Source organism: Microplitis mediator, chromosome 9 (assembly GCF_029852145.1).
Source record: "Microplitis mediator isolate UGA2020A chromosome 9, iyMicMedi2.1, whole genome shotgun sequence".
Lineage (NCBI taxonomy): Eukaryota > Metazoa > Arthropoda > Insecta > Hymenoptera > Braconidae > Microplitis > Microplitis mediator.
This window is the reverse complement of record NC_079977.1, coordinates 19,458,833-19,481,670: the sequence shown is the minus strand read 5'-3', so window position 1 is coordinate 19,481,670 and position 22,838 is coordinate 19,458,833. Positions and strand designations below refer to the sequence as shown.

The 22,838-nt window shown below is 29.6% G+C and overlaps 2 protein-coding genes across 2 annotated transcripts; one reads left to right on the top strand and one right to left on the bottom strand.

Moving 5' to 3' along the window:
- The first annotated feature begins 981 nt into the window (after positions 1–981).
- LOC130674415 (tissue inhibitor of metalloproteinase-like) lies at positions 982–2,969 on the top strand. The gene is made up of 4 exons (XM_057479739.1): positions 982–1,094; positions 1,159–1,270; positions 2,136–2,227; positions 2,314–2,969. The coding sequence occupies exons 2-4, from the start codon at positions 1,159–1,161 to the stop codon at positions 2,545–2,547; spliced, it is 438 nt and encodes a 145-aa protein (XP_057335722.1). The 5' UTR covers positions 982–1,094; the 3' UTR covers positions 2,548–2,969.
- Positions 2,970–16,371: 13,402 nt separating this feature from the next.
- On the bottom strand, positions 16,372–21,511 carry LOC130674407 (trypsin V-B-like). Its single transcript, XM_057479724.1, has 5 exons — positions 21,386–21,511; positions 21,100–21,297; positions 19,290–19,516; positions 18,913–19,193; positions 16,372–16,729 (listed from the first exon to the last, which is right to left on the bottom strand). Exons 1-5 carry the CDS (start codon positions 21,456–21,458, stop codon positions 16,417–16,419), a joined length of 1,092 nt encoding a protein of 363 aa, XP_057335707.1. The 5' UTR covers positions 21,459–21,511; the 3' UTR covers positions 16,372–16,416.
- Positions 21,512–22,838: the final 1,327 nt, after the last annotated feature.

Genomic DNA, 22,838 nt, shown 5'->3' with positions numbered 1-22,838 from the left:
TCATCGCAATAGGAATATTTACGGTACATTTCTCTCCGTGTGCCTAGATGCTGAAATTGAATTCTAGTTGTTTTCTTGGGAACTGGTTCGGCTAGAGATTATGACCAGGGCTGAAAAATTTCTATGAATATTCCTTTATAAAAAGGACCGAAAAAACGAAATTACTTTACTCTAATTCGTTAGAAAACTGCCGGAAGTTAGAAAAACAATCCGTCCCCGCAATGTTTTTTATAGAAATATTATAAAATTTTTTTTATAGCCTCCTTTAAATTCTAAGACTCGTCCATGTAAATAATAAAAGTACAAGTAGTATAGAAAACGTACAACGTAAGTGGGGTAAAATGAGCCATAGAAATTTTTTATTGATGTTATGATATATTGTTTTTAAAATAATGAGATGATATTTTATTAATTTTTGAATATTTATAGTGTTCATTTTACCTCACTTTAATTAATATTATAATGATTTTGTATTAATTTTACACTCTTTAAAATGAGAGCCAAAAATTTCAATCCGTCCATTGAAAAAATTTTTTACTAATTTAAATATAAATTTTTATAATTATTACTTTTTATAATATTGTTTATAAAACCGTACAATTAATTATCATTAATGTTAGATGAAATATATAAAAGTATTTATAAATAATGAACAAATGTACTCATAAATGCCGTCCAATAATAAAATTTTTTTTATAAACAATTTGGTATTTATAAGTTTTTGATATATTTTATGTGTCACACGGATTCTTATAAATTTACATACTGTTCCTTACATGAATTTTTGACTTCCCGCCAAAAAAATCAAAAAATTTTAAATAATTCGGAATTGTTTTCACTGCAATTTAAAAAAATCGTGAATAGATAAATATATATTTATCTATTTAACATTGACCTCATGTCTTCCCACATTTCCTTATTCGACTATATTTAAAAAAGTAAAAAAAAAACAGAAATTATCACGAATATGAACGGGGAAAATATATATAAAGACGTTATTTCCAATAGTGATCATTATTCAAAGTTAATCTATACCGACTTCATAAAGTCATTCTATAAAAAATTATCTGTTGAAGATTTTCAAATCATTGAAAGTAAGAAAAATAATGATATATTATAGTCAAATTTTTAAATCATATATATTTTTATAATGTTTAGATGAAACGAATCTTGATATTATTTATTTTGGGTTCATTGACGATTGATAACACCAACGGGTGCAGTTGTGCTACCTTTCCACTTCAAACTAAGTTTTGCAAATCTGACTTTGGTATTTATCGTATATATTAGACTGGGCCAAAAAAATCGACTATTTTTTTTTTTTTTACCGATACTGTGAAAATATTATTTGGGATGACAAAAAAAAATTATTGTGAAAATTTGAGCCCTTAATATTGAAATTAAGAGGTGTATCATCGCAATTTTTGATTTTTTTTTAATGAGCGGGTTTTTGTCTCATAACTCTCAAACCATCGAGAAAATTCAAATCGACTTAGATACATTTTTTAAAGGAAATTTGATGCACTACAAAAAAGGTCTCTTAACAATTTTTGCTAAATTCACTCCTTAAAAAGTTATTCAAGATTATTAAAGTCGTTTTACTTAACTTCAACCTTGAATAACTTTTGAAGGAGTGAATTTAGCGAAAATTGTTAAGAGACCTTTTTTGCAGAGCATTCAATTTCCTTTAAGAACATTGGTTGGCTTTATCCGGAAACTCATTTTTACATATATTACAAAATTCAAAAGTTGAACAATCAAATTTTAAAATCATACCAATGTTCAAAGCACGATTATAAGGAAACGGTTCATCTGACGAAAAATTTCAATTCAACCTCTTTTGTAGAGTATCAAATTTCCTTGGAAAATTTATCCAAGTCGATTTCGTTTACCTCGATGGTTTGAGTTATGAGACAAAAACCCGCTCATTAAAAAAAATCAAAAATTGCGATGATACACCTCTTAATTTCAATATTAAGGGCTCAAATTTTCACAATAATTTTTTTTTGTCATCCCAAATGATATTTTCACAGTATCGGTAAAAAAAAAATAGTCGATTTTTTTGGCCCAGTCTAATATACATATGTTTATTTCATATAAATATTTAAAATAAATTAAAAATAATTTTATTTCAGTTATTAAAATAAAAGTTACGGATATTCAAAAAACGACAGTACTAACAAGTACTACTAATATATACCACGTTGATATACTAGAAACTTACAGAGTAATTAATAATTAAATTATATAAAAAATAGTTATCGTAAGAACGCTTATTTTCAAGTAGATGTTTTATAATGACTTTTTTTTCAGGCAAATGCTGAAGCAGTAGAAGCACTCAAACTCAAATATTTAACTACTGATCCATTCCGAGGAATGTGTGGTCTTCGACTTCGTCGTGACCAAATTGCTGTTGTTGGAGGAATCATAAGTGGTGGAGAGCCGGCAATTAGTCTCTGTAGACTGCATATAAAAAGTCCTCAAGAAATTGAAGCTCAGTCTGTTAATCTTCGTGAAAATTTTTCTAAAAACTGTACTACAGCGTAAATTAATTAAATCGCACACCTCAAGCGCGATAGCGCTGAGGGTGCTTTATGGACGGTTTTTTTTATTTGACTATTTTACTCACATAAAAATCTTTCTACACTATTTTTTTTCAACCAAGATAGATAAAATTGTATACTAGCATATAGAGAATTTATTAAGGAACAATTTGAACCCAAAATTAAGTCGATTCATTATTTTATTCGTTCAAAATAAATTATTTTAACTCAAGAAACCAGTGCTGTCAATTGTTACGTATAAAACTTCGTAAACACGATAACTCTCGATAGACACCATTAATCGGTCTAACTTTTTTTTTATTCTTTGTATTTTTTATCACAAGAACCTTTATGAAAATTACTATTTGAATCCTTTTAGTTTAATTGTAATTAATAAACGACGTAAAACTGATTATTCGTGAAAAATTTAGCAGTTATTTTTACTGTTGTTTTTATGATAAAAAAAAATTTAAAAAATAAAATTTATCATTTTTTGGAAAGGGGCCTTCTTGCCCAGAGAATGAAATTTTTTGTTTCAAAGTTTCGGCGAAATATACATGAATTTGATCGAATTATGACAGAACTCAAGACACATGAACTCTTTTAGGTGACACAAAGATATCCTGCATTTAATATCCGCGGAGCAAAAATTATAAGCAATAGTTTACCTGAACAGGTCAACAAAAAAAACAAAATTTTCTAAGTTTTTTCTGTCTAGTGACCGGTAGCATGCTCGGAAAATTATGAAATTTGCTACAGGACCTTCCTAGGATATCTCAAAGATATTCTGTATTTAATATAGGCGGAGCAAAAATTATAAATAGTAGTATACCTAAACTGGTCAACAAAGAAAACGAAATTTTCAAACTTCAAACATTTTTCGCATATTTTTCAAACACATTTCGTACATGAAATTTCTTGGATTTCGGGTCTATTTTTTCTCAAGATACTAAAGAAACTTTTCGAACATTTTTCGTATATTTTTCAAACAGATTTCGCATATAAAAGTACTCGTTTTTGAGTCAATTTTTTCTCAAAACACAAAGGAAACTTTTCGAACAAATTTCGAACAGATTTCGTACATGAAATTTCTCTGATTTTGAATCCATATTTTTTCAAAACACTAAGGGAACTTTTCGAAAAAATTTCGAATATTTTTCGAACAAATTTCTTACATAAAGTTTCTTGGATTTCGAGTCTATTTTTTCTCGAAATACTAAGGAAACTTTTCGATTATTCTACGAACAAATATCGTACATGAAGTTTCCATAGTATTTTGAGAAAAAAAAGACACAAAATCATAGAAATTTCATGTACGAAATTTGTTCGAAAAGTTTCCTTAGTGTTTTGAGAAAAAATTGACTCAAAAACCAGTACTTTTATATGCGAAATCTGTGTAAAAAAATATGCGAAAAATGCTCAAAGTTTGTTTAAAAATTTTAGTAAGATTTTTAAGCGAAACTTTCAAAATCTCAGAAATTAAAAATTATTAAAATTTTCTTACTTATCTAGATTGAAAGAATTCAAAAATTTGAAAAACTACATGTCCGAAAAAAAAAATACAAATAATATTTCATAAAAAATTTTCTGAACGAAAAACTCAAATCATTGAATGTTCGAAAAATATGCAAAATTGTGTCACGTTTCGATGTTCGAGCTTCGAACATTTTTCGTATATTTTTCGAACATTTTTTTTTTACACGAGTTGGTATAAGAATTTCAAAATGATTTTATAAACTGTAATAATCAATTCCATAACAAAAAATATTAATACAATCACGCGTACCTTGTGATTTTTCTAAGCATATTTTCAATTTTGATATTAAAAGGACAGATGTTAGAATACACCTTTTTGACTGCAGTATTTTTTTTTTTTTCATTTTTAGACTTCAGATAAGCTTTTTAATAAATTTTTCAGAAAAAAATTTATACGCCCTTTTAGTTTTTGGTCACAAAATTTTCAAATTCCTAAAGCTGAAAGGGTGCATAATTAAAGACATACGCCCTTTTAGCTTTGGGGAAACAATGTTTGATTTTCAAGCGTAGAAAATGTTTACTAATCAATTGGCGATGAAAAAAAAAATTTATGCGCCCTTTTACCTTTATGATAGATTCCATCATATATGTTTTCACATATGAAGTTTTTTCATGCGGGCGACCATTAATTTTTCAATAAAGCGAGAATTCACAATAACAAGTAGATAATATTTTGAAGATTTATTTAACTAAAATTACATTTTAAACTGTTACAGTTGCTACTTAAAATTGTATTTACATTATTACTATAACAAATTTCTATAATTACAGATAAAGAATTAATTTAAAAATTTTTTTAATTATTGTCTGATTTGACACACATTTATTTGTCAATATTTTTTGAAACAATCGGTGGTGAACATTATTTAAGCACCAACAAAGGGCACAAGAATAATTCCTGACTAAGAAAAACGATATACGAAATGGTTGGTCATGTTAATGACCCATAAGAACGGTGATTCCAAATTATTCAAAAGCATTAAAATCTATTTAAAATTTTGTCTTATTCCTATACGTTTTAAATTGATTCTCTCAATAAGCCAGTAAATTTGTGATCAAAACCAGAATCACCATGCGATGAATCAGGAGCGAATAAAAATTCAACCTTTACAATTTCAATTAAAACCAGTAATTATTGAAAAAAATTGAAAAAAAAAATTTGTTTCGAAAATTTTTTTTCCTTCAAGAAAATTGATTTTTTCGAAAATTTTTTTTCGATATTTTTCCTTCTTATCATCTTCACAATTGATTTTCTTAACATCAGAACCATTTCGAAGATGATAAGAAAGAAAAATATTTATACTAAACAATATTAAATTGAAATCATAAATATTTATAATCAACAATCTAATAATATTTAGTATAAATGATACAATGTATATTTATTATTCTCTGAATTTATCATCTCATTTTAACACCACGCGGAGTTAAAATGAGTCAATTTTTAACACCGCTCTTTTCACAGTGAAGTAATTTTACCACCGGCTTACACGATTGCTTGGCTGTACATCGACTCTTACTTCTTCATGCGACATATTCCATTTACTTAGCAATTAAAAGAGTGAAGTTGATAACAAATTAATGAAAAGAAGTTTAAAATTACTAAATACTGTAATGATACAATATGGTAATTGCAAATAAATCGTAATAATTCCCAGGTAAAAAATTGTCTTAGTCGGACAAGTTTGAAACTTCAAAATAGCTTTATTTTAGCTTAACATCTAAATCTTCTTTTGTAAGCTTTATTCTAGGTTGTTATTAGAATGATTTCTATGACAAGTCTTTAGAGTGTAACTAACTTTCAAATATACTTTTCTGTTAGCTTTTTTTCCACGCGTATAATAAGATTCGTTCTGAGCTTGGATTCCAAACTTAAAACTACCTTATCTGCTAACATTACTTCAAGCGTACATCGAAAACTGAAGTTTGAGGTTAATTAGGAGTTTGTGTTATTGTTTATAAGTGATAAATGAGTTCAATTTTATTTGCAACATATGTAAAGAAAAATATTTACTAAGTAAGTAAGTTTTAATTTTTTAATTTATTGAATCACAAGTTTTTAATGCTCATAATAAAAAAATTTGAATTTTTTAGAACGTCGTTACATCCCTATCAAAATAAAAATACTGTTTATGAACGGTTTTTTTTCGGTTTAAGTGTTTTACTGTTCATTTTCAGTTTAAGTGTTTTACTGTTCATTTTCAGTTTTTCAACAGTAAAATAATTACAATTTTATGGTTACAATGTGCGCAAAACAAACTTATCTTATACCCACTAAAAGCTGTTAGTTTGCAGAGATTTTTCAGTCATTATCGGAAATTTCGACTGTAAAAAGACATATAAAAATACCAAAACTTATAACTAAATACTCCTTGAGTGAACTATTTATAAACTGTCATACAACTACCTTAGAATCATATGTCTATGGTAATACAGCTCAAGTTCTGATCTTACCAACCAAGTTAAAACCATAAAAAAATGGCCGAAAAACTGATATTTGATAGCTCGAACTCAGTAAAATCGAAAATTCGATAATTTTTTTTAAATGATTATCAAAAAATAATTTTTTGATTATTTTTCAGTAAGACTGAATTTTTTATCAAATTATCTTAATTAAATTTAATTTTAATCAAAGATTTTATATTAATAACAATTATTCATTTTTATTATTCCTTTATATATAATTAACATGAAATCGTTTTGAAAAACATAATATATAAATATAACACTAAAAAATTTTCATAGAGAAGCAAATTCAATTTTTTCACTATACGTAAGTATTAATAAAATTAGAAAAAAAAACTAAATATCATTTTCTTGCAACAAATGCTTTTATCATATTTTTTTTAATTAGCAAATTCAGCAAGTAAAAACTATATAAAATTATCGTAGTTTTATCTCATCTTTCTCATAAACCGCTAATAAGAGCCAAAAAGAAAACCTGCGTAACATTATACAGCTTTCACTGTACTTTAAACTGAGTCTTAAAAAAAATAAATCGATAACAGATCAACACCTTTTTCTATCGATGAAAGTGATGGTATTCTTATAGTTCTAATGACAATTTTTTTACAGTTTATTTACAGTTTACTTGATATAAGTTGGAAAACCGTTATAAAACCATTTAGTTAGCGCACATTGTAACCACTAAACAACTATCAATTTATAGTTATTAAACAAGTTTTCATTTTTGATAGGGATTACAAGCATAAAACTGATTACGTTATAAATTACTGTTAAAACGATGAATGACAACCATAAAAGAACATTTACTGTTTTATATTTCTAAAATATGTATAACACCATGAATTTAATGCCCAACATCTGATGGTTGTGTACAGAAAAAAAAATAATAAAAAATTTTTCTCTGTAAACATGTTTTCAAACTTGAATTGCCAAATCTATTCTAGCTAAGAATAAGATATATTTTTAACCTTATAGTTAGTTGAATTGTCACTGTTTGTGCAAGTTAAAACTGCAAGCTTTATGTTAGCGATTCAAAGCGTTACCAACTAACCTTGTGTTAACCATAGGTTGTTAGCTAATTTTAGGCTAAAACTGATAAAATTAGCTTAATACAAGCTAATTCCATTGATTACTTTCTACCTGGGAATTATAATATTTTTTTAAAAATAATTATTAATTTGTTTCGAGCGTTTTTGTGACCAAATGATCAATTTCAGGTATAAAGTGTACATTTACTCAATTGTCGGAAATTGAATGCTCTAGGAAAAAAGTCATAACCAATTTATGGATGTTTTGAATACTTATGTGAATCTTAAAGTGTTTTGAGAGTTTGGATTTCTAATTCAAAATTGAAATTAAAGTGAAATTTGTTTTGTAGAGCATTTAATTACCTGAAATACTATAAACGATGTTAAATAATTTTAATACTTACATTGATGTTTTCATTTAATTGCCTACATGAACAAACAAATTAAAAAAAGTTTTCAATTTTAAGTTTTTTCGAATGATAACTTTATAATTAGGTTTTTATTTATTAATCAATACACTCAATACATTAAAGTTGCAGATTTATAATTGTTAATGACAAACAACACGACATTTATTCCATTTCTGGAGGTTCAAATATCGATTTTAAGAAAAAGTTGAATCAATTTTTTTTGTAGATATATTTATGCACTACAGAAAAGATTAAAGTTTTGTTTTGTGTATCAGTGATACTTATTAAGATATTTAAGAGTTTAAATTATTATTTACTTAGTGACCAAAACCTGCAGATAACACCTTTTTTGAATATCATCGAATGCAATTATCAAATCCATATCAACCAATCAGTGAATACTAATTACGGATTTACTACTAATTTAATACTGGGTTTCGAGATAAAAATCACTCGCGGCTATTAAGAAGAACCATTCGCCCAGGGAAGAAAACAATTCTCGGTTGCGATCTCAATGACTTTCTATTCCCGAACCGTCGCCTTATCAGAACTTGCTTGCGAAGTTTTGAATATTTATGAAAGAGCAGTTCGATTGCAAAAATGAACACACTCCACAGTAAAATCACCCCAGTGATCATGTAACTGAACACCAAATTATCAAAGTCAATCTGCTCATACTTTTCATTTTCTTTGATTTTATTAATCTTCTTTAACTTTTTAAAATATTCTTTGCTCGGTTTGTCGTCCCGATAATAAATTAAACCTGTTTCCACCGATAATGCACCCATTTTATCGACTCTATCTTTTAGCGGCCAATCCTTTCTGGTCCAGTATACGAAATATTTTCTAAATATGACATCTTTTGAAATATGTAAATTTTTTAAATTTAAAGCGGAATTTAATTGAAACAACGTCCTAGTGATGCATGCAACGGTCGAGTTTTTCTGTGCTTCATATGGGCATTTTTCAAGATCTCGTAAACTCGATGGATGTAAATATTTTCTGTCCTCATCAGTAACCCACAACTTTTGATTGATCATATCATTTTCTAAAAGACCGTCAAAATATACGTGATACTTATTGTCACGAAGATCTTTAAGCGACTCGACGTTTCGTCGAATTGGTTTTGACAACATTGCGGATATTTGTCCCTGAAACTCGGGCATTATTATAAATATGAATAGAAATCCAGAGAAGTAAATGATTCTCATAGATAAACGATCCATTGGAGACAAAACTCCCATATTAGCCAACATTCTCACCACGTCCATAATACTCTCACTAACCCTGAACGTATTATTAACTAATATGACCGCTAATATCAATAATAGAAAAACAATTGAAAGAATGATAAATTGTAGATTAAAAGTTATTTCGCTGATTGCCGTCAAGTAATTTGACTTTCTCGTCAATATTGAGTATTCAAATAAAGTATACTGTGCCATAATATCTGTAAACTGATAGTTAGCATCTGCTAATTGCGTTAACTTATCACTGGTATCATCCTTTTTTTGTACTAACTCGTCAATGTAACCATTATTTATTATTTCTTTGGAAACAACTCGTCTCAAGAAGTGGATTGAATATGTTGCATTAATGTACGGAATCAATGTGTATAATGTTGCCAACTTGTTTTTATTCGACATGCTTTTTCTATAATTTTCCATCAATTTTACTTTCTTATCTAAAGTCACATTTGGAAATCGCCCAATAGATACTGTTTTTATTTTATAACGGCCTAAAATTTTTGTTTTGTCGAAAATTATATCCTGGCATATATCTTTACCTGTAACTGAATATATAAATACTGTTATACAAAGAGATATGCGAATCGTCCCGGGTCGAAAAATTTGATATGATTTTAGTCTAACTGGACTGTATTTGGACTACTTGGTCTGTTATTGAACTTCGATAAAAATTTTAATCTGTTTTTGATCTACCCGGACTGAAAAATTTGACCTGATTTTAGTCTGATTGGACTATTTGATCTGATTTTGATCTTTTATGAAAATTTTAAGCTGTTTTCGACCTGCTACTTTAAAAAACAAACGCGTTACGAGCAGACTAGATTAGATTAATTCGTGAACTTTAAAAAATTTTAGTTCTGAAAATTTACAAGGACAAAACTAGATTAAATCATGGACTTATAAAATTTTTATTTATGGGCAATATTTATGAAAAAATATTAAGTTGCATTATTATGTTTTATTTACTATTTATTTACTATCTTTTGTTTAAAAATGTCGGCAGTAAATGAAGATTCGACAGCTCAATTTTTTAGTTGTCTTCATTGAATATTTATATCATTGAATAAAAGTGATAAAACAACTCTTAAAATGTCAAGAATTTTCTCTTATTTACTGGATAAAATTGAAAATATTTTGGCTTAAGAAAACATCAAAATTCTTGTGCTACGGAGAAAAATGTTGGCTCGAAATCTACCAATTTTTATTATGCTGTCGACCAAACTCGAAACAGAAAGTAAAGTATCCAAAAAATTACTATACTCTTATAAAAAATTATTATGCTGCATCAAAATTATTAAAATGTATGGAAGTAATTGATATTGAAGCTCATCGATAAGTTTCTCGCGCGTAATAAGTAATGTGATACAGTATAATCATTTTTTGTAAGAGCACGATAATTTTTTGGATGCTTTACTCCCTGTTTCAAGTTTAGTCGACAGCATTGTAAAAATTGGTAGGTTTCGAGCCAACATTTTCTCTCTGTGACATCTTATTATGGAAGCGCATTAGCATGTTTTAAATACCAAGAAAATTAGAATAAATTAATAAATCTAGATTATTATTATTATTATTATTATTATTATTTATATTTTTAAAAAGTCCTGTGTTTGTCCTTAAAAACAATTGAACACAGACCAATAATTATAATAAAAAGTCTGTTTTTAGTCTAAACGCGATTTAAAACAGATTAAATATCATATGAAAATAAGTCTGATATTAGCCTGGATAAGGAATAGTACGGGCAAAAACAGATTAAATTCTTATATAAAATAAATACGATTTATAAACTTGAATTAAAGGAAAAATATTCGAATTTATCATTTATTTTAAAACAGATCTAATTTTTTGACCCGGGGTGTTCAAATCAAATTGAATCAAATGTTCCTTTTTTAGCAAGACTTGAATAATAGGATAAAATAGTACAATTTCTAGTCGTTTGTAAGGAAATTTGTGAGTTATTCGAAAATTTTCAAATAAATTAGAGATTTAACTAGCGAATAATCCTAATTATGCGATTCGTAGTTCGAATTGAACAGTTCAGTTCAATTCGATACGAATGATTCACAACTTTGAACTATTCGCACGCCCCTAAATAAATACATATGTAAATATGTAAATTTGAAAAAATTCTGAAATATATAGAACGCAAGTGTTTTGAAAACAAATAAATACCTTTTGAATATTTTAGATTATAGAATGTCCACTTCTCGTCAGCTTTATCTATGAATACGTTGCTGGCATCGAGTTGGACCCACGGTGACGGAGCGTAATTTGTGAACGGATTTAAAGTCTAAACAATTGTCGAATCTCTGTCATTGTTATAACACAAGTAATATGCAGATAATAAATTAAATTCCCACAGCATTCCTAGTACGATTTGAGCATTCACACAAAGAGGATCTTTCGTAGTGTCGAGAACGAAAAACGGAGACTTGATACTCCAAATTTTTGATTTCCTTAACTCTCCGATAAGCGCTGCCAGTTTTAGGAACGATTTAAACAAAAGGACATACGTCGGATAAGCAGGAATATACCCTTCGATCATCGTTGGCTTGAAATCCTCGTTAATTATAATTAACGACGAATTCATATTATTAATATCAGATGGATTTTCAACTTTGTCATCGTCATTAATCAAATCAGCATTTATTATAATTGGATTTGAATTATTTGTAAAACATTTCTCCACTATTTCTCTCTATTAGTAACAATAAAGAATTTATTAACTAATTGCCATTTAGAAACAAATTATCAAAAATTAAATTAATAATAAAAATTACCGCATGGCTAATGAGACGTTTTGCTGAATCTTCTTCTGGTGAAGACGCGTAAATTTTTATGTTACTGCACGTAACATTAACAATAAATAAGCAATAATAAAATAATATTATTTTATTACACGACATTATTCTGACACTATACAATTTCAAACAATAATTTTTCTAGACTTATTCTGATGGAGAATTTTCCAAGTGCGACAGTATGCTGCGTTAGCAGAATAACTACTGGCTTTGCAAATGATCAGAAATATATAAAAACACAAAGTGTATCTATGACAACAGTTGTTGCTGCAAAAATACATTTTTTTATGACAATCGATCGTGAAAAAATATTTATATTTGCTGTTATCTAAAGGCATCTTTATGTCTTTTTACTATTTGTTCTGTACACTTTGGCAATCGAGTGTTCGCAAAGTGTGTACCGATCAATTTGTAACCAATAAAGTCTCCTTACGACTGATTCTATCTGTTAAGGTCAGCGTCAAGGATGCATTAAAAAAATATGCATATATGTTTGAAACCCTAACAACAAAATCGATACTTAAATTTAAATAAAAAATAGTTCTGTCTTCAAATAACACGAAAGCACTCAACACATTTTTATTGGCACACAAAGATACATGTTATTTCAAATTTTAATAATTATTTAGATGATCATACGGGAATATTAGCTCCGATTCCGTCCTAGCCTCTCAGATATCTTCTTAGCATTTATTTATCTTTAAAAATGTTCTTGAGAGTCGTTTTAATAGAGCTCATAGAAAGAAAATTACAGAGCTCTACAGTTGAGAAAAATCGAATTATTAAAGAAAAAATTTTTGCAGTGAACAATTTTTTCTATACACTGTAAAAAGAGTGGTGTTAAAAATGGACTCATTTTAACTCCGCCCGGTGTTAAAATAAAATTACACCGGTGTAGGAGGAGTAATTCACCGGTGTTAAAAATATCGGTGTTAAATCGGGGTAACCGGTGTAGAAGTGGAGTAAAATCGGTGTAAAAGCGGGGTAACCGGTGTAAAAACGGAATAACATCGGTGTAAAAGCAGGGTAACCGGTGTAAAAGTGGAGTAGAAGCGGGGTAACCGGTGTAAAAGCGGAGTAATACCGGTGTAAAGGCAGGATAAACTGCGTCCGCTTGGAGTATTAACTGTAAAGATTATAAAACACAAAAAATATCAGTTCTTTATGAAAATAATCAAAGAATATCATTTATTAACAAGAATAGTGATCGAGTAGGTAAAAATATTGACAAAGTGAAATATTTTAACAGCGGTAAAGAATATCTACACCGGCGGCGGCGTTATTTTAACACCGGAGATTCTTTTTTAACACCAGTACAGAATATTTACACCGGTGGCGGCGTTATTTTCACACCGCTTCCGGTGTTGAAATTTAACACCGCCGATTTTAACACCTACACCGTTTGGACTTACCCCGGTGATTTTTTACAGTGTATGAATATTAATTGCAAAATAATAAAAAAAATAGATCGCACCCAACCTCTTGTGCTGTCCCTGGTTAGATATATATTTCAGAGTTGTTATATTTCATATTTGAAAACAAATCTGGCTCGGGCACACTTCTCTGTTATTTGACAGAGTGACAATCCCTGATTGAAGAAAGGTATTTGACAGGATCAAAAAGGATGAAAATGTTAATACTTTCAAATCCTGCTAAATGCTGTAAATTCTGTTTCAAAATTCACGATTAATCATATTAAATACTTTTTAATACTAAAATGATCGAAAGGAGTAGTAGGATATAAAAGGATTTAACTAACATTTAAAATTTCTGATACTATTGGATACTTTTGAATCCCAAAACAATGTTTATATTTCATTATTTTTTTAGGGTATAAAAGAATTCAACTAGCATTTCAAATTTTTGTTTCTATTGAATACTTTTTAATCCTGAAATGATGTTTTCATTTTATTATCTTTTTAGGATATAAAAGGATTCAACTTGCATTTGAAAGTTTAAATCATTTCAAATCCTATTTAATCATATTTTTAGAATTAAATACACGGAGAGAAATTTATGGTAACGATTACAATATATTATGGGAATGGTTCCCATAATGTACAGTAACGGGTTTTATTGAAATGTCGATTATAGTAAACGTTACCATAATATTATGGTAACCATTACCATAATATTATTGTAACCATTACCATACTATTATGGTAACCATTACCATACTATTATGTTAATCATTACCATAATATATGGTAACCATTACCATAATATTATAGGAACCATTACTATAATATTATGGTAATCGTTACTATAATATTATGGTAACGGTTACCATAATATATGGTAATCATCATCAGAAATATGGTAACCATTACCATATATTATGGTAACGATTACCATAATATATGGGAACCATTACCATAATATTATAGTAACGATTACCATAATATTATGGTAATCGTTACTATAATATTATGGTAACCATTACCATAATATTATGGTAATCGTTACTATAATATTATGGTAACGGTTACCATAATATATGGTAATCATCACCAGAAATATGGTAACCATTACCATATATTATGGTAACGATTACCATAATATATGGGAACCATTACCATAATATTATGGTAATCGTTACTATAATATTATGGTAACGGTTACCATAATATATGGTAATCATCACCAGAAATATGGTAACCATTACCATATATTATGGTAACGATTACCATAATATATGGGAACCATTACCATAATATTATAGTAACGATTACCATAATATTATGGTAATCGTTACTATAATATTATGGTAACCATTACCATAATATTATGGTAATCGTTACTATAATATTATGGTAACGGTTACCATAATATATGGTAATCATCACCAGAAATATGGTAACCATTACCATATATTATGGTAACGATTACCATAATATATGGGAACCATTACCATAATATTATAGTAACGATTACCATAATATTATGGTAATGGTTACCATAATATTATAGTAACGATTACCATAATATTATGGTAATGGTTACCATATTTCTGGTGATGGTTACTATATTTATGGTAACGGTTACCATAATATATGGTAATGGTTACCATGTATTATGGTAATGGTTACCATGTATTATGGTAATGGTTACCATGTATTATGGTAATGGTTACCATGTATTATGGTAATGGTTACCATAATATATGGTGATGGTTACCATATATTATGGTAATGGTTACCATATATTATGGTAATGGTTACCATAATATTATTGTAACGATTACCATAATATATGGGAACCATTACCATAGTATTATAGTAACGATTACTATAATATTATGGGAACGATGACCATAATATTATGGTAATCATTACCATAATTATTTCACATGCGATATGGGAATTGTTACCATAATTATGGGAATTATTCCCATACTTATGGGAACTTTTCCCAGAAAGTATGGGCCTATATCTCATACTTCCAAGTAATCATCACCATAACGGTATGGGATGATATTTCACAAACGTACTAGGAACGGTTACCATAAATTTATTCCGTGTAGTATTCAACAGAATTAAAAAATTTGAATCATGTTGAACCCTTGTGAATTATATTTTCAGGATTTGATAGCATTCATGAGGATATAAATTTTTTTAATCCAGTCAATTACTTCTTTTTAATCAGAGAAGTGCCTGTGTTTGTGGTCATATAGTAGATGCTATATTGTGACAACAATGTCTAATATTTTTGTTTCCTTAAATAATTTATTTTTACAATCCAGAAACATGAAATACGTTTCAGGTAGTGAAAAAAAGTGATTTTTCTATTGAATGAATGTTCTTGAATATTATAAAAATACTAAATTTCGGTAAAATTTTTGTTTTTTCAGTATACATTTACTCCGAATACCCTCTGGCTTGAGTATGTATTCACTCTGGTTTCACTCTGATCCCACTCTGGAAAATTTCTGGAAACACTCTGGTATTAGTTCGTATTCACTGTGGATGCATAACGGTGTCAGTATGAACTTTTTTCAAACACTTTGGATTTACTCTGTATTCACTTTAGAAATACTTTGAGTTCATTCTCAAAAAAAGGCACAAAACCGTTCTGGAAATACTCTGGAGTCCGTATGGTTGCATCGTGTTAACAGAATATTTGCAGAGTGTATTCAGAATATTTTCAAGACCATTTTCACAGCAAAATTTTGTACAGTGTACAACTGCTGATCTTTGGCCCGATTTTTAACTTCATTGCCAAGGATAAGTGTGTCTAAGGCGCAAAAATAAAAGTAAAAAATTTCAATTCTTAAAAAGAAATTTTTATATATCATCATTTTTTCACAATTTTAATACAGAGGAAAATCATATGATTCCGTTATTAAATTTTTCTATATATCAACATCATTATTTCAGCTGAAAGTTCTAATTTTGAGCCCATTGCAACACAAAAAATAATTCTGGCCAAACGTTACTCTCGATCCAATCGATATACCTATCGATATTAATATAAGCAACTGGCTGATTACAAAAATCAATAGCAAAAATGTTGACTCCGACTAAATAAACTTCGTTGTTGTGTGACCGTAGAATGAAACGTCCTCGGACATTTGAGCAATTATTCATCAATTCTCGTCTGTTATCCTTTTTCAAAGGTTCAACACAAATCACATTGTTGTTATTCATATTTAAGTGGTTGACCAGCGAATTGTCTAAGCATTTTTCTTTGGCAACCAACCTGTGAACAGAACAATATTAGTATCATTTTCTTCCTTCATTACTCTGGCATTCTTCATTTATTTCCCATCAGCTTTTTTTTCAAACCAATAGAATCCTTAGTAACATTGTCTTGGGCCAACTTCCAAAAGAAATCTATAGAAAATCGGGACTCGACACCTTCTAAGAACATCTATATAAAATGGTGCCGTGACTATTAAATCGCGAACAGTTCAACCTCGACAGTTAAACCATATGACAGTTTAACCTAGCGACATTTCAACCGACAAAGAATCCCTGATCAAATATCCGAAGACATTTAATCCGATAGACAAAATATCCCCGGACTAAATATTCAAGAGACAAAAAATCCGTGACAAAATATCCTGTTGATAAATCTTATTCAGAAAAATATATTTTAAGTGAAAAAATAATTCATGGTTTTCGATAAACGGGTGCTGCACCATTCCAAGCATATGTGTTGACCTATTTCCAACTGGTTTCGTTCCTGGCGATACCGACATGGTCTGGGTTCGATTCCCAGTTCGGCATGTCTATAATTTTCTCAATTTATCTATAAATTGTCTTATTGAGAAGGTTAATTGTAAGTTTAGGTTTCACTATATTTAAAAAACAATATGATACTGTACATGTTAAAATTTAAAGTTTTCGTTTAAATGTTTGAATATTGTTTGGTTTCATCGTTTTCAGTTGAACTGTCAGTAGGTTGAAGGGTCGTTCGGTTGAAGTGTTGTCGGTTGAAATGTCGCAGTTGAGAACCACAACAGCTCCAACAACATCATCCAAGAGTGCCAAGCTAAATTACTTATGCTCAGAAAACAGAAGGACATCACCATAGCATGGTGGTCTTGCGCAGTAACCACTGTCATCTACAGATCGACACACGTGCTATCTGCAGATAGTATCTTGTAATATCTTAGAAACGCGTCTATACTTTTCGGCAAAGTACTCGTTACTTTATAGATGCCACTGACTACTGTCTAAGAGTGTACAATATGAGATATTGGTGGTTTCTATCTGGGAAAGTACTCAGTACTATCTCAGAGAGTTGCCACTACTATTTTTTATTTTCCGTGTAAGTGACGAAAAATACTTTAAACTAATTCAGAAACTCCTAATAGAACTAAAAATAGACGAATTAATCTACTGCCTAAATATAAATGTGTACTTTAATTATTAAAATGTAATTGTGTACACGAAAAGAAAATTATGGGAAGTTTTCCTATGCATTATGGGAATGGTTCTCATAATGGTATGGGAATAGTACCTATACTACTATAGGGATGGTTCCCATATATTATGGGAACCATCCCCATAATAGTATGAGAATAGTTCCCATACCATTATGGGAATGGTTCCTATACCATTATGGAAACCATTCCCATACTATTATGGGAATGGTTCCCATATTGGTATAGGAACTATTCCTATAATATTATGGGAACTATTCCCATAATGTTATGGGAACCATCCCTTTAGTATCATTAAATTTTTTTTTTTTGCACAATAGTGTAGAAATTTCCCAAAATTTGAATTTTCTTGAATGTTTTGTGCTGACAAAAAATTCTTGTTAAAAATTTTAATGTTTTTTGCCAAATACGATTTTTTTTTTCAATGTTTGAATTTTTATTTTTATGTTTAATAATATTTCTGTGTATTGTAGAAGTGATTACCGCACTTCTTTAAATTAATTTTTTCATGATAATATGGGAACCATTCCCATAATATTATGGGAATGGTTCCTATAATTTATGGGAATGGTTCCTATAAATTATAGGAACCATTCCTACAAATTATAGGAATGATTCCCATAATATTATAGAAAGTATTCCTATAAATTATAGGAACCATTCCTATAATTATAGGAACCATTCCTATAGTGTTATGGGTATCATTCCCATAATTATAGGAACTATTCCTATAATTATGGGAAACATTCCTATAATTATAGGAACCGCTCCCATAATTTATGGTCGTAATTCCTATTATGGTATAGGAAAAAATTTCACAAAATTATGGGAACCGCTGCCATAATTTTCTTTCCGTGTAGTCGCTAAGGGCCTGAGTAGCCGATGCGACTCTAAATAAATAATTTAAAAAAAAAAAAATACGTTTCATTCATAAGGCTGTCAAGAAAACTGATCGAAATTTTTAAGAACCTTAATACAGAAAATAATTACATACTTTAATTGTAACTTAGCTATTCCCTGATGCGATTTCCAACCAACAGCAGTCATATTAACACCATCAACTGGCATATAAATATCAACCGGTTTTGTTTGCAAGCAAATAGGTTTCACTTTATCGGACCACGTTACCGGATTTTTTAATTTCAAAAGCGCAATATTGTTGTTTTTACTCAAGTTATCATACTCTGGATGCATTATTATCTCTTCTATCAGAATTTTCTGGGCTCCTTCTTCATAATTGTCATTAAAGTTAATTCTCGATGATCCAACTTTCACCTGTTTTGAATAATCCAGTTTTGTTGATTAAAACAATTTTTTTTATTTATCTTTCCAGCATTAAAAGCTTAAAAAATATATGAATTCGTTTATTACCGTCAAGTTTTTGTTTGTCAACCAATAACAATCAGCAGTAGACAATACAAACTTATCTGAGATCAGCAAGCCGCCACAAAAATAATTCATGATGTTTGTAAGAGGAGATGTTTGACCGACAGCAACCAAAAATGGGAATCCTTTAGATTCATCCTGGATTCCATGCCACATTTTCATTGGTGAAGTACGATTTGGAAGTGTACCATTCAATTCATGAGTAATACAAGCTTTTAAATTCAAAAAAATTACTAAGCATTTTAACAAGAACATTTTTATGTTAAAAAATGTCATGGGTTCAAAAATATATGTAAGGAGAAAGTGTGTTGGCAACAAAACATTCTTCAAAGCAAGCAGTATATTTCCATGAAAAAATGTTAAAATCTGACGAGATGTAGAATAACAATTACAATATATTATGGGAATGGTTTCCATAATGCATGGAAACCATTTTGTTTGAAATGTTGATTATAGGAACGGCACCCATATATATTATAGTAATCATTACTATATTATTATAGTAATCGTTGCCATAAAAATTATGGTCACCGTTACCATAACATTATGGTAATGGTCACTATAATATTATGGCAATAGTTTTCATATAATATAGTAACCATAACTATAATATTATAATAAGCGTTACCATAATATTGTGGTAACCATTATCATGATATATGGTAACCATTACTATATATGATGGTAATTAATACCATAGTATTATGGTAACAATTACCATAATATATGGCGACCATTACCATAATATTATGGTAATGGTTACCGTTACCATATATAATGGTAATGGTTACCATAATATATGGTAACTATTACCGTAATATTATAGTAACCCTGGTGGTTTTGAATCACCCTGGAAACAACCTGGAAACACGGTGGAATCATGGTGGATCCACGGTGGTTACACGGTGTACCCACCCTAATTCCACAAAGTATACACGGTGATAAAATGGCACAAACCCACCGTGTAACCACCCTGGATCCACCGTGATTCCACCGTGTTTCCAGGCTGTTTCCGGGGTGATTCAAAACCGCCAGGGAACTTTTACCATAGTATTAAGAGAACGATTACCATAATATTATAATAATCATTACCATAATTCTTTCGCATGCGATATGGTAACTGTTGCCATAATTATGGGAATAATTCCCATAGTTAGAGGAACTTTTTCCAGAAAGTATGGGCCTATATCCTGTAATTCCAAGTCATCATTATCATAACGGTATGGGATGATATTTTATAAACGTACTAGGAACGGTTACTATAAATTACTCTCCGTGTATAATATTATGGTAATGGTTACCATATATTATGGTAATGGTTACCATATATTATGGTAATGGTTACCATATATTATGGTAATGGTTACCATATATTATGGTAATGGTTACCATATATTATGGTAATGGTTACCATATATTATGGTAATGGTTACCATATATTATGGTAATCGTTACCGTATAATATGGCAACTATTACGATAATACAATAGTAATCGTTACTATAATATTATAGTAACCATTATCATAATATATTGTAACGGTTACTATACTATTATGGTAATCATTACCATTATGTATGGTAACCATGATCATAATATATGGTAACCATTACTATAATATATGGTAACCATTACCATAATATTATAGTAACGTCCACCATAGTATAATGGGAACCATTCTCATAATCTATTGTAATTGTTACCATAAATTTCTCTCCGTGCACAATATATTCCTTTTTGCTCGAGTTATTTTCCGTAAAATTAAAAATATTCAATTAGTTTCTTTAATAAATTACCTATGGCAGCAGGACCAAAACCATTTGGATGAGGTATTTTAGGACAGCATACAATTGTAATTGAGTCATTCAAGCCACAATCTGATGATTCAAATACCATTTTCCCAGTATTTGCTTTTGATAATTCATGCGGGCAATGAATTATGTTTTTACATATTCCCGTACCATTATTTTGGGGTAGTGGACAGTATTTACCATCTAAAATCAACCGACAATATGAATTATTCAGAAAAACATTGCGGGAGTATCTATTTTGAAAATAATAAATAATAAATTGAATACTAACTGTGCAATTGAACTGAAACCAAATATAATTTTGAAAACAAAACTATTAAATACTTGAAGTATGTGGATTCCATTATTTTTAACCGTGTTGTTTTCGAAGCCAACGTGATTAAGAATGTGACGAACACATTTTATGACCACTATTAATAATATAATGAATAAAGATAATAATAGACGTGATAAAAATTTTTTATTGATTTTTGACGGAAAGTTTTCACTATCGTCGTGCAATAAGCATGTTGTTATGTCCATTAAATTTTTAACTTCCCGCTACGAAAATTAAGAAATTTCAAAAAATGGAAGTTATTTGTTTTGGTCCGATTTTCGAAAATCGAGTATTCATCAGATGTCGACGTTTTAAGGTCCCAGAAAGCTATTCTGACTCTTCCCGGATGGACGTCCGTGCGTATGTGTGTGTGTGTGTGAACTTTTTTTTGTCCGACGATATCTTTGGAATGAATCAACCAATTTGACCGTAATTGGTGGCAATCGAAAAGGCTCACCAAAACTTAGACTTGATTAGATTTTAGGGTAGATCGGTCATGTAGTTTACGAGTTATACGAAGAATAAAAATAAAATTTTTTTTTTGTTTTTGGTTTTTAGCGTAGAACTTATAAACCACTTGCCCGATTCCCCTCCAAATCTAATCAATTGTAAGTTTTGCCGAGCCCTTTCGATTGCCACCACGAACGTCCAAATCAGTTCATTCCATCCAAAGTTATCGTTGGCCAAAAATTATAATTTTTCATTGAAGCTAGGTTTTACCGGCCTAACACATTTTTGAGCTCGAAAAGCTAAAAAATTTACAAGTAATAATGATTCCGAGCTCCCTCAGCTCGAAAACAGCGGAAAGTTTTGGGGCTGGCCCGCGGGGTCAGGCGGTTTTCAGATTTTTTTTTTTTAGATAAACTGATGAGCCGAAATCGTGGAGGAAGTGAGCGTACTTTTTAACTTCCCGCTAAGAAAATTGTAAGTTTTCAAAAATTCGGGAAGTTATTGGTTTCGGTCCGATTTACGAAAATCGAATTTCCATCAGATGTCGACGTTTTGAGGTCCTAGGAAGCTATTGTGACTAATTTCAAGATGATGTCCGAGTGTATGTATGTATGTATGTACGTACGTACGTACGTATGTAAATACCTGTATCTTTTGAATGGATGAACCGATTTTGAACTTTAAGGTGTCATTCGACGCGGATTGTCAATATTTTAAAGCCGAGAGAAAAGTGAGCTTGATCGTTAGGGCTTGTTCAGAGATATTCCAAAAATAAAGTTTTTTCAAAAATGTTTTTTTTGGATAACTTTTAATGTGCTCGATGGATTAATTCCAAAATGGACTGGGCTCTAGAGCTTTATAAGCTGCGTTGAATGCCACCTCAACCATCAAAATCGGTTCATTCGTTCAAAAGAAACCGTTGTCGGAAGAATTAAAAAAAAAAAATTTTTTTATTTTT